Source organism: Akebia trifoliata, chromosome 2 (genome assembly GCF_017979445.1).
Source record: "Akebia trifoliata isolate Shusen 1 chromosome 2, ASM1797944v1, whole genome shotgun sequence".
NCBI lineage: Eukaryota > Viridiplantae > Streptophyta > Magnoliopsida > Ranunculales > Lardizabalaceae > Akebia > Akebia trifoliata.
In genome coordinates this window covers 8,158,847-8,171,519 of record NC_141376.1, presented here as the reverse complement: position 1 = coordinate 8,171,519, position 12,673 = coordinate 8,158,847, and the positions used below count along the sequence as shown (strand labels likewise).

The following is a 12,673-nucleotide window of genomic DNA, read 5'->3' as shown; positions in this document are numbered from 1 at the left end:
CAAGCCTACAATCTTCATGTCCTAGACTTTGTATATGAATTGTAATTAGTTCCCACATCCATTAGTTTGTTGATGTTGGGACTCTATGGTACCAATATCACTATATTGGTCGATTCTGGCACCATGTGGCGATGGGTCATGGCAACATTCCTCTTATTTATTTTCATGGTTGGGAAATTTACTAGACTTCAGAAGTTGGAAGATCAGCTTAGGTATTTTATCCACTAAAAATGTTATGATAACCCTTGTTCACAGATTCAGATCAAGAGACTTAAAAGAAACGATCTCGCTAATACCATATAGTAGTTCATCTCATTCAGAGCTTACCTCAAGTCATCAATTATTTCATGTCAATGTTTCATTTCCTGTCAGGCACAATTATGGCTCGGTTACATCCGAGTCCCAACTTTTTCAATTCTGACACACACTTTCCATAGTTTTTTTCTCTGAATGTCAACATACACGATGCCTATTTACACATGATCAAAGATACACGTTTCACTGTCACTCCCATGATAGAGATCATATTGTGGCAGAAGGGTTCTTTGTGATGGGCAAGTTTCCGTCGTAAGTGCATTTTAGGACATCTGGTTTCCTCACTAGCCGGGGACCGACTGGTACTTTGCTAGATTTAGGGCGAATGTCCTGCACATCCACAAGGAGTCCATTTTTAATAGAATAAAAAAATGTATAAAACCAATATTCAATACAACAATAATTTGATTGAATGAATGATTGTCTAAGACAAGATGAGCATACTTTATTTCTGTTCCTAGACTACTGCCACATATCTTCCGGATCAGTGCTGTACACCTAGATAATCCCATCTATTCAAAACCTGCTTTCACCTGCTAATTACTAACCACTAACTCATTTGCTTATCTAAAAAATAAAAATAAAAAAATAAATTTAAGGATTGGGTTGGTACTTGGAAGCTAAGAACTAGTTTGCATATATGTCAAGTTTACGTTAACATAATCCTTAATATATCAGGGGTCTTAAGGGGAAAACAACGGGTTTTCTCTTATCTGTGACTTAAGGCAGCATAACAATCTTTACTTCGCATTATGGTGATACAAAGCTAGTCTCATTTTTTTGTAGGAGCCAAAAAGCATGTATGAGTCAAATTTATACTGACAGATATGTCCCTATATGAATAAGAAGAGTTGTTTGTTTTCGAGAACTTCATGCTAGAACTTTTAATCATTCCAACTCTGGGATACATAATTAATTCACTCATTAAAGGCCAATTCCTGTAACTTGAACATGAGGAACGATATTGTGAATATGTAATTCATCCATATAGAAATAAAATGTGGGAGGAATTTAGCTACCTGGTCGAATATAGCTGTTGGAATTGCAAGGGTGGCAACGGCATTGGGAGAATCAACTATTCCTGATATTCTTCCTTCACAGGGGCAGCATGAAAGCAGAAGATACATCTGATAGCCACCAAAATATAACCAAAGTCAGTATTTTCTTTTACTCAGTTTTGTATTTTATAGGCTTTTAAATTTTGGGAGAGTGCTTAGACCTGCTCTTTAGAGTATCCAAATTTTGAGAGGTAATCTATGGCATTGAGGACTGCACGCTTATATGCGACACTTGCATCAAGGTAGTGTTGCCTTCCACTCTCATCAACACTGATGCCTTCAAACACTAGCCATTCGGAGAATCTTGGTTCAACTGGGCCTATCTCGAAGATTGGGTTCACATGAAGTGGAGTGGGTCCCATTGGTGTTAAGTACTCTCGCATTCCACCCCTTATGATTTCACACCTGATAACAAGATAATTTTACATTGGATAAGCCCTCGAGATGGCAAGGGATCAGACACAAATTATTGCTTATGATTTGAATCTCTTTAGAAGCTGTTTTTGCAGAACCAAAATCATTCTGTTGGTTGTAAGATATAACGTATGTGTAGTAAAAAACAGAAAAGAAAACTTATTGAAGGTTACATGTTTAGTTTGGTTCAAACGAAAATGGATTTTAAACAGAAAAATACTTGATAAGTTGTAAAATCTTTTGAATGTAATATATATTACGTCAATTGATTGTTGCACAAATAGTAGTAACAAAACAAAACAAAACAAAAAAAAAAAGGAAACTTAGTAATGGTTACATGTTTGGTTTAATATATGATATAAACAAAAGAAAATGGATTATAAATAGAGATGATTTGACAAGTTGTAAAATCTTTTGGAATTAATGTGTCATAATTATAATGTATATGGTAGAATGTGTAGTAGAAAATCAAAAAAGGAAACTTATTGAAGTTTAGGTGTTTGGTTACAAACAAGAGAAAATGGATTATTAATAGAAAAGGATTTGACAAGTTGTAAAATCTTTGGAATTAATTTATTATAATGATTATGTGTGTAGCATCACGTGTAGTGAAAAACGAAAAAGGAAATTTATTGAAGATTACATTTTAGTTCAATGTTAATAGAAAAAAAAAATTCCAAGTTGTAAAATCTTTGGAATTAGTGTGCCATATCTGTTGCCTCGAAATATCATGAAAAAACTTTTCTATAAAAACCCCACCCCTGGATTGCAGCATCAAGCATTGTTTTATTGAGGCTTTTGTGTGTCTCTCTTCGATATGTTAGTCATTTCTTGTTATTTTGGGTTGAAGATGAGTTTACACTTGTTGATGTAAATCTGGATCATTGTTCCTGGCATTTCAAACTTGGAAGACGAGTTTCTTACCACTTGGTCACAAGTGGAAAGTAACTAACTCGCTCAAGAAAGGAGATTGAGGACTCTTGGATGAAAGTGAAAGACTGAAGCAATAGAACAAGAAAGAAGTGGGGTTATTGGTCGAGCATTGATTTAATGGAGCAAGTTATCTACTTTTTCTATAGATGTAATGGAGCAAGTTCTCTACTTTCCTATTATGCTTAGGAAACATTTGATTTCTTTCTTATATAGATTAGGAAAGGTTCTGTAGCATAACTGGAGCCTTATGTCATGGTTGTAATCTTCTTTATTCTGTATCCTTTATTTGTACGACATATTTTCTATGCATACAGGGCCAGGGCTAAGCACCATCAATGGGCAAGCCTCTTCAAACATATTAGTCTGTCTGCAGCTTTCATGATACCAAAGTGAATGCTGGATGTCTCTAGCAATCCTTGTTCTGTAACATATATTCCATGCTTCGCGTCTTTGGATGTTGTTGCTTTCCTTATTTAGGGCCATATCAAACAAATAAGGTAAGTTCAAAGAGCTTACCATGTGTCTTCCTCGGCTATAGTCAATACCTATGTTACCCAATTCGTTTCTTAGTCCAAACCACGAACCGGTACGAAGCGAACCAGTTCGTGGTACAGCTCGTACTGGGTTTGTGAAATCAAGAGAACCACGAATCCACCGAATTTTCGTTGGGTTCGGCGAACCAAACAAATTTCTAATTGGTTCGGTAAGCCAGACCAATTTATTTTTCATTGTTCAGATTTAAAATTTGAATTATTTTTATTTAATTTAGAATTCTTACACATTTTAATTGTACTTATAACTTGTATACTTGAATTATATATATGCACAAGAGAACCAACCTAGCGATTCAATCTAGGAAACCAAAGTGAACAAAGAAACGAATTATTTCTACCTACCCCTACGAACCGGGTTCATTATAGAGTGGTGAACCCCGAATTCAAACTGAGTGAACTGATGAACCAGGTAACATTGGTCAATACCACAAGGGTTATCAATGTCTTGATCCTCTCTCAGGCAAGGTTTTTATCCCTCGTTATGTGATATTTGATGAGACATGTTTTCCTTTTGTAGACAGGATTATGAAATCACCATCTATCCCGAAAAGTCTCCCATCTTACTTCCCATCGGTGTGCCTCCCACTATACTCCCGCATGCCACTATATCTCAAAATTAATCCTTTCCGTCCCAGGAGTTATCTACAACATTCATATCTTCATCATCTTCTTTCCAATCACCAACTCTAAGCTCAACTATCACCTCACGCTCTCCACTACCATCTTCTCATTCTCCACCCTTGGCACCAACTCTCCCACCATTGGTTGACCCTTAAATACCACCTTCTTCACCCATTGCACCAATGTCTGAAGTGACTTCGCATCATCCCATAATTACTCGATCTAGAAATGGTACATGTTGTCCTAACCTAAGGTCTTCTTTTCCAAATGACATCCTATACCAATCGCTTTCTCTGCTTTTTTACACTCTTCACCAACACTGTTTACCTCATTCTAACATGTAAGCTTCAAATCCTAAATGGGTTGCTGCAATGGCAGATGAGTATGATGCTCTTATGCCTAGTGATAAGTGGTTACTAGTCCCTCATTCTCATTCCATAAGTATAGTAGGTTGTTGGTGGATCTACAACATTAAACGTCGTGCAGATGGATCTATTGAGAGCTATAAAGCGCTCCTAAGTTGCTAAAGGATTTCATTAAGAAGATTGCTTTCTCCAAGACCTTCAGTCCTTCAGTTAAATCTGTAACTGTTCATATTGTACTTTCACTTGCAGTTTCTCGGGGCTGGCAAATTAGGCAACTTGATGTTAAGAATGCTTCCTGCATGGAAAATTATATGAAGAAGTCTACATGCAAAAACCAACTGGTTTCATTGGCAAGACTTGGCATGATCATGTTTGTCATCTTCACAAGGTTATCTATGGTCTTCAACAAGCACCGCGAGCTTGGTTTCAGCAATTTAGTGGTTTTCTTAAAAGCTCAATTATGCATCTATGTTTGTTTGACATTCTAGAGATGGTCCAGTTATCCTACTCCTTTATGTTGACAACATCATTCTTTCTGGTCCCGACACCAATGCTCTTACTGGCTTCATAGGCCACCTCAATAGCTAGTTCTCCATGAAGGATTTGGGCGAATTGTATTTCTTTCTAGGTATTGAAGCTCATCGAACTTCATCTTCTCTCCAACTTACTCAAAAAGACACTCTTGAACTTCTTTTCAAAACCGAGATGATTGATTGCAGGCCATCTTCAACTCCGGTTACTTTTGGTTCCAATCTTTCCATTTTAGAGGGTGATCTACTACCTTTCTTTAGAGCTAAGAAGTATCATAGCATTGTAGTACCTAACGTTTTTTATGCAACCAATCATGTATCTCAGTTCATGCACACTCCTCAAACATCTCAATACCAGGCTGTGAAATGTATTCTCCACTATCTCAAAGGCACAATGGTTTGGTAAAGGTTGAAGGCTTGAAAACAGAGGGGAGGAAGTCCAGAAAAGGACCTAGATGAAGGTACTAAGAAAAGGGCTGAAGGCTTGTATCCCTAAATAGATTGGAATGGAAAAACAAGATTCTTAGCCGGCCCCAAAAAGTTCTGATTAGGCTTTATTGGTTGATTGGTGATTCAATGCCAACAGTATCAACTACAAAGAAAGAAAATTATGATAAACGTGGGGACATCTCAAAAGGGGGCATATGTTTTTTGGTACTATTCATGCAATGTTATTGTAGAATTATGCTGAGCACAAGTATGGGATGCATCAAGAGATAAGCTATGAAAAATACTTGAGCTCTAGGAATCCACTCATCTCTATTGCTCCACAGAATGAAACTTCCCCATCACCTTGAGAGAAGTGCATGTCACCAGTACTAAAATTTGCTCCATCTACAAATACTGGAAGGTAAATTTTTGAGCCCCTACTGAGATTCTTGATGTCACAATTCCCTCCATTTTCTCGTCCTGGGATCGTCCTTGCAGCCTCGCTTGCAATCTTTTCCCACTCCGGAGTGCCCTCTTTGATCTACAAATGGCCATTATAAAATAGTTATTTTACCAATTTGGTGCAAATGGATCTGTAGCATTATAATTGGAATTTGTAAGAATAGATTGACAAAATCGGACTGACTTCTATAGGATAGCCACACAAAGACTACATGCAAATAGTTAAATAGTTGAATTTGAAAACCCATAGTGAACAAGAAAATTATTGAGAGCTGTACAAGAATTGATATTTGCCTTTTCAGAACAGCTTTGCATCATACCATTCCGAGACGACAACCTTTGGGTGATGGTAAGTTTGCGAATGGGCGTGAGTGCAGAACCTCACATAACTTCAGAGACTTATGGCCAGTTTCTTCTAGGTGTTTTTCCCTTTCGTTCCATATGTTTAAGAGCTCCATTGATGGTGCAGTTCCAATTATTCCAGGATGAGTTAAACCCGGAAATCGTACACCTGCGGACCATTGACTAGTACACAATTAGCATAAAATCTGTGTTAGCAAACCAACTACTCCAAAAGACAGATCTTGTGGAGAGGGGGAGAACTATGAATATAAAAGAGACATAGGGCTTAACTGGGGTATGAAACACCTGAGAGTGGAGGAAAATATAAACTCAACACTCCCCCTCACCCATATGGGTGGAAAGAATCGAACCCGTGACCTATATGAACCTAGCGCTCTGATACCTCATTTACCAACCAACTACTCCAAAAAACCGATCTTTTGGAGAGGGGAGAACTATGAATATCACAGGGCTTAACTGGGGCATGACACATCTGAGAGTAGAGGAAAATATACACTCAACACATAGGAATTGGAAATAACATGAAGGTTTACCAGGTATGTGAGGTGAATAGGCGTATATCCCTTCAAAATACCAAATAGCTTTGGTTGCACAAGGGAAATGGTCGGTCAAAAACCCGCCGCCATTTTCTCTATCAAATGTTGCTGTATATCCCCATTCATCTCCTGGAAGAGGACCCAAGTTGCATATTTCAACCACGAGGAGGTCGCCAGGGTGGGCTGGGATCCCATCTCCATCCACAACTCTGATGGGCCCACTGAGATAATGCACCTGAACCAATGTTGCGACACATGTTTTTACTAAATTGAAGCACACCATCGGATGTCATTAGCAATATCTTAAGGTGGTCTAATGTCTTCTAAATGTATCTTAATTATGTCAGAATAGTGGAATGAAGTTCAAAAGTTGCAGAAACATAAGTCATACTAATGCAGTGGTCAGATTGTGAAAATGGGTTTCTAACTAGGGTTTGTGTTATCAACAGCCATAACCTTTACATAATGAAAAGCTGGTTTGAATTCTAGAATCAGATTCTTGCTCATAATCTGATTCTTATATGTCAACCAATTAAGCTATAGGTCTAAGTCCATTATTTTTGTTTTTTGAAGATAAGTTAGATTTGAACCCACTACCTCGAATTTGTATTACAATATTTGTATATATATTTTTTTTGCTAGGCTATCGAGATTAGTGATTGGTAATTAGTAGGTGAAGGTGGGTTTCAAACCCAGATCATGGTATCAACATGCCCAAACTTTAACCAACTTAACAAGCTTGTTGAAGTATGGCTCAAAAACAATTGGGCCTGGTCCAAGTGTCTTTAATTTTGGACCTGTCCAAGGTAGTTTGGGTTGTGTTTGTAACTTGTTTTCTTTTGTTGAAAGTCTAGGGCTATGTTTGGTACACTTCTGAAGTCTGAAGTCTGAAAACTAGAAATCACACTTCAAAAGTTCCATCCAGCGTCCCACCATTGCTAGTTCAAAACTTTTGAATTTCAGTTCTGAAGTTTAAAATCTGAAAATGAAACAAACGGAGTGTGGATATAGGAGCCAGAAGTACTTAGAACGTAAGTACTTTCATAAGTATTTTTTGAAGTATTGTCTGGAGTAGGTGAATAACTGTTGTGTGTTTGGATGCAGGTTCTGAAAATTACTGTCAGAAGTACTTTTGATAGAGTTTTGTATTTGGAAACTATTTTGGATTATGTTAAAATGATCAAAATGCCCTTATAAATATCAGTTACTATTTTTAACATCATAACTCAACAAATTATTCTTCAAAAGAAATAAAAGTTATTGTTTTTATCCATAAAAACTAATATAATTACCCAACAATTACAAACAAATAGAAGATATTGTGAACAAATATATACAACCACTAAAAATATGAAGAAGCTTTCACCACATTAATGGATAATAAATTTGTGTATAATTGGTCACATCAATCTTGCAATAAGAAAATTTCAACCATGGTTGGAATGCTCATGGATAAATCATTGAGTGAGCAATTGGGGGAGATAAAAATCCAAATTCAAATGCTACACTAAAAGGCTACCACCATATCAATAGATAATAATAAAATATTATTTAATTGTATTTTTGAGGATGTGCTTGTAATTTTCAAAATTTATGAGGGACATACTTGTCCTAAATGCTACACTAAAAAGCTACCACCACATCAATGGATAGTAATATAGTATTACTGCAATTGCATTTTTGAGGGTATGCTTGTAATTTTCAAAATTTATGAGGGGTATACTTGTCCCAAATGTTACACCAAAAGGCTACCACCATATCAATGGATAGTAATATAATATTATTCCAATTGCTTTTTTGAGGGTAGGTTTGTAATTTTCAAAATTTATGAGGGGCATATTTGTCCTAATCCCGTCATTTTGACAATGTTTTGTGGCTCCGCGCAAGAGTAGTTTAGAGAAGTAGCACCATCGGTACTCCGTGAAAAAGCACTAAAATGACTCCACAGTAAAGTAGTTCTTTCCAGGAGTTATTTATCCAAACACCTTTAAAGTGCTTCTGACTCCCCGCAAAAGTCAGAAGTACTTAGAAAAGTCAATCCACACAGGCCCAAAGCTTTTGAAGTCTGAATTTTAAAGGTAGACCACCTTTATTCATACTTCAGAAATGTTATCAAAAGAAAAGAGTAGAGAAAGAGAGAAAACTTAGAGAGAAGAGGTTGAGAGGTTAGGAAGATTAAGATTTAGAAGGAGGTGAAACTAAGTGATAGAGGTGATGCCTTGTATCGGTTTTCCCCATTTTCTTCATAGTGAAATCGAGCACCAATGTTCAAACATTCGAGGACGTAGTCTTTGGGTGAACCACCTCATGTTGTGGGTATTATGTTCTTACTCTTTCTTTGTGAGATTGTTTGTCTTCTTTACACTAGCTTCTATTATTGGAGTTCATCTTTCATTGTCATTATCAAACAACATCTTGAAAGGTGTAGCATAAGAGGTGTTTGATCAAATTACTAAGTGAGCTTTATAACGGTGTTCACATACACAACAAAGCTAGCACCTTTAAGTTGTTTTGCAATATGTCAACCAACTGAGCTATGAATTTGAGTCATTGATATAATCATAATCTGAACCTAGAATCCATTGTTAAATTTGGTTTGGATTATAAAAGTGATTCTCCCATAACCAGAATAGGCTAAAATCGGAAATTGAGACCAGACCCGTTTCTTGTACATTCTGATTCTAGATTTTGATACCATTTTCCAAAAATAATGTACCCAAACAAGATTCTAGAAATCAATTTCCACAATTTGATAATGAGAAATCAAAATCAGATTCTAACAATCAAAAGTAAACACTTCCTCATATGAAAGTAGCTATTAGATTAAAAGCAAGCTTACAGTAGAAAGATCAATGGATTTTACATCCATGGAAGATGTGTTGTCTTGGATGAGACCACCAGTCCAGTCTACCATCTCAACTCTAAAGACTTCACTTACTCTAACCTCTGTGACTGGTGTTATGTGAGGGTGCCAACGGTTGTGAAGGGGTAGCTTCTGTTCCCATGGTTTCTTCTTCAGGTCTATGGGTACTACTAGTCTTGGTGTGTGTGGAGCCATGTCTAGACCAATGTAGGGAAGTTGGGTATATAATGTGTTATAGACTTATTATTCTAACAGAATGGAATCCATTGGAGAAAGAAGATGGAAGGTTGACTTCCATGCAAAGCAGTAGCTGACAAGCAGGATTGAATATTTTTCACTATGGTCCTCAACAACCTTCATTAGGGACAAATTTTATTTATTTATTTATTTCCTCTCAAAATTATTATAATAAAAAGGAGAGAGTGGATTCTCTACTCCAGGAGTTGGGTTGAGTAATCTTACCCAACACCTTTTACATCTAATGATATGTGAGCATTTGATCTACCCATTACATATTATGGTAATATTCATTAATAAAATTTTATTTGAATATAAAATTATTATATTATATATATATATATATATAATAACCTCAAAAACTTAAGTTCTTACAACCTATCATGTTATTATCACTATCATCATCCAAACCTTATCCTAAAAATGAGTCACCTTTTACCTCCCATCTGACTTCATAATATAATGAGTCGTGCCGGAGTGACCTCAAGATCGTACCTCATATTGCACATCCTACTTGAAAGTGTGTAGGAATAGATGCTTTTGACTCATATCTCGATGAAAAAGCATATATGGTTCCTACACACTTTCACGTCAGGATGTATGATATGAGGTACAATCTTGAGGTCACTTCAGCATTAATATAATTGTTTTAACTATCCATTTAATATCTAATTTTTTTTCCCCTAATGTATCTATATAAATTAAATTTTTTATTAACAAAAAAAAGAAAAAAAGAAAAAAACAATAAGGTGCATCTCCCTATCTTGTAAGAAAGGAGCCACTTCAGAATATCTGGGCCCACCTGCCCCATGGATGACTGGCACCACTTGATTAATAATTCCCATAGATATCTCTGTTTACATACTCCCTTAAATACATAAGAAAGTAATCACATAATATCTGACATTATACTTTGAATGGTAATTTAAATAAATTTCTTTCCTCAAAAATATTTTCTTGTTTTGAAAACTCTTTAAATTAAAATTTTGAAAAGGGTATATATTTTTCTTCACAAAAACATGGGCAAATTAAAGCAGATTCTCATACCTATGAACCACAATATCTTTGTTTATTTATTTTTAGATATTAATAAGGAGTACTATTAGATGAAGAAAAGTGGGTAAAAACTTACAATAGTAGGATCAGCAAATTTGATGTCTTCAGCAGAGTAAGACTGAGTGATACCACCACCACTGAAGTCTACCATCTCTACTCTAAACACCTCTTCTACCTTCACCTCTGCAACTGGAGGTATGTGTGGGTGCCAACGGTTATGAAGGGGCAGCTCTTGTTCCATTGGCTTCTTCTTCAGGTCTATGGGCACTACCAGTCTTGGACCATGTTGAGCCATGGCACTTCCCTTGACTCACACCAGTCGGCTCACAACTCAACAAATATATGGTTATTTGAATTCTCAACTGTACTCAAAAGAGAAGAAGAGATTCCTTCTGACCCCCACCCCAAAAAAAAGTCTTTTGTAAACTTCATTTTCTGATGGAAGTCTTTATTTATTTTTATATTTTTTTGTAGATTTGAGAGATACTCCTCCACATTTTTGGTAAATATTTGAGATACCCTTTTGTTTTGAAGCTGATGAATACCCTTTGAACTCAGTCTTCTTTAACGACTAATGAAAGATGACCTAAATGCCCTCATTGTGAAACTCTAGCTTTTCTTCCTGAAACTAGCTATGGTTAAAAAAATTTAACCTTGTCATCGATCTTAAGATTCTATGTCCTTCAAACGTGGTGAACAAGAAAGATTTCGGGAAAAGTAGATGAAATGTTGGGTAGAAAATTAATAAGGGTATGTTTGATTGGAAGGAAAGTGACTTTTTATGAAATTTGAAATCCATGAAAAAATAATGATGAAAAATAGGTAGGATTGAAAAATCAAATTCCATTATTTGATTTTACTTGGATAAAATCATAAGAAAAATATCTGAGGAAGATGAAGAAGGAGAGGAGGAGGAGAAAGAAGATGAAAGGAAAGGAAGAGGCTTGGGACGAAGAAAAAGAGGCTTAGAAAATTATGAGAGAGAGAGAGGGGAAGACGTGGTGGTGGTGGTGGTAGTGACAGCGAAGGTGAGGGGAGAAGGAGAAGAAGACGAAAAGAGAGAGAGAGAGAGTGATCGGATATGGTGATGACAATGACGACGATGGTGATGACGATGACGAAAATGATGAGGATGGTGATGACGATGGCGAAGTTAGTGTGATAATGGTTACGGTGATGGTGATTATGATGATGGTAGACAAAAAGAATATGATATTTTGAGGATGAAAAATATGGGTTGATTTCACTTTCTCACCATATTCTTCATATGCAATCAAACCTACTTTCCCAATTTAAGATCAATTGGTGGACTTTTTGATTGGGATGGAAAATCAATTTTCATAGAAAAATGCAATCAAATACATGAAAAATGTCATTTTTCATGAAAATTGATTTTCCACCATATTTTCCACGTGCAATCAACATACCTGAAGGATTTATTTAAAGAGATTGAAGACAACAAATTAGAGACTAGGGTAAGTAAAAAATCATTTCTTTTTTTTTTCTTTTTTTTTTCTTTTTTTTTAAATATCCTCTCACCCCGATAAAACGAAAAATTCAAAACATCGAGATTCAAATTGTCAAGATCAACCTATCAAATAGTCCATCTCAACAATATGAATATTTTCTTTCATTCAAACAATCAACAATTTTAATCATTGATCTTGATGATTGTAAAATTTTGTTTCGACAATTTGAATCATCAATCCCAACGATTCAGTCAAGGATGAGAGAGAGGGCATTAAAAAAATAAAAAGTTTACTAATTGAACTATCAAGTTACCGCCGAAAGTTAGAGAATATTTAGAAAGAAAAAAAATCCTCTCCAACACGATTCATTATGTAATTTCCCTAGATATAAACATCCAATTAGGTCGACCCCACGAGGTCATATAATATAATAGCTCATGTGCTACTCTATATTCTCTCCCTCATATT

At 35.9% G+C, this 12,673-nt stretch overlaps 1 protein-coding gene across 2 annotated transcripts; it reads right to left on the bottom strand.

Moving 5' to 3' along the window:
- Nucleotides 1–271: 271 nt before the first annotated feature.
- Nucleotides 272–11,164, bottom strand: LOC147409301 (uncharacterized). Of its 2 annotated transcripts, none has more exons than XM_086427351.1 (7): nucleotides 10,813–11,164; nucleotides 6,578–6,815; nucleotides 6,002–6,192; nucleotides 5,525–5,760; nucleotides 1,535–1,778; nucleotides 1,335–1,442; nucleotides 272–645 (listed from the first exon to the last, which is right to left on the bottom strand). In XM_086427351.1, the coding sequence occupies exons 1-7, from the start codon at nucleotides 11,029–11,031 to the stop codon at nucleotides 523–525; spliced, it is 1,359 nt and encodes a 452-aa protein (XP_086283477.1). In that variant the 5' UTR covers nucleotides 11,032–11,164; the 3' UTR covers nucleotides 272–522. The 2 variants fall into 2 exon arrangements, with proteins under 2 accessions (XP_086283477.1, XP_086283487.1); XM_086427361.1 differs by lacking the exon at nucleotides 10,813–11,164 and adding an exon at nucleotides 9,420–9,778.
- Between the last annotated feature and the right edge of the window lie 1,509 nt (nucleotides 11,165–12,673).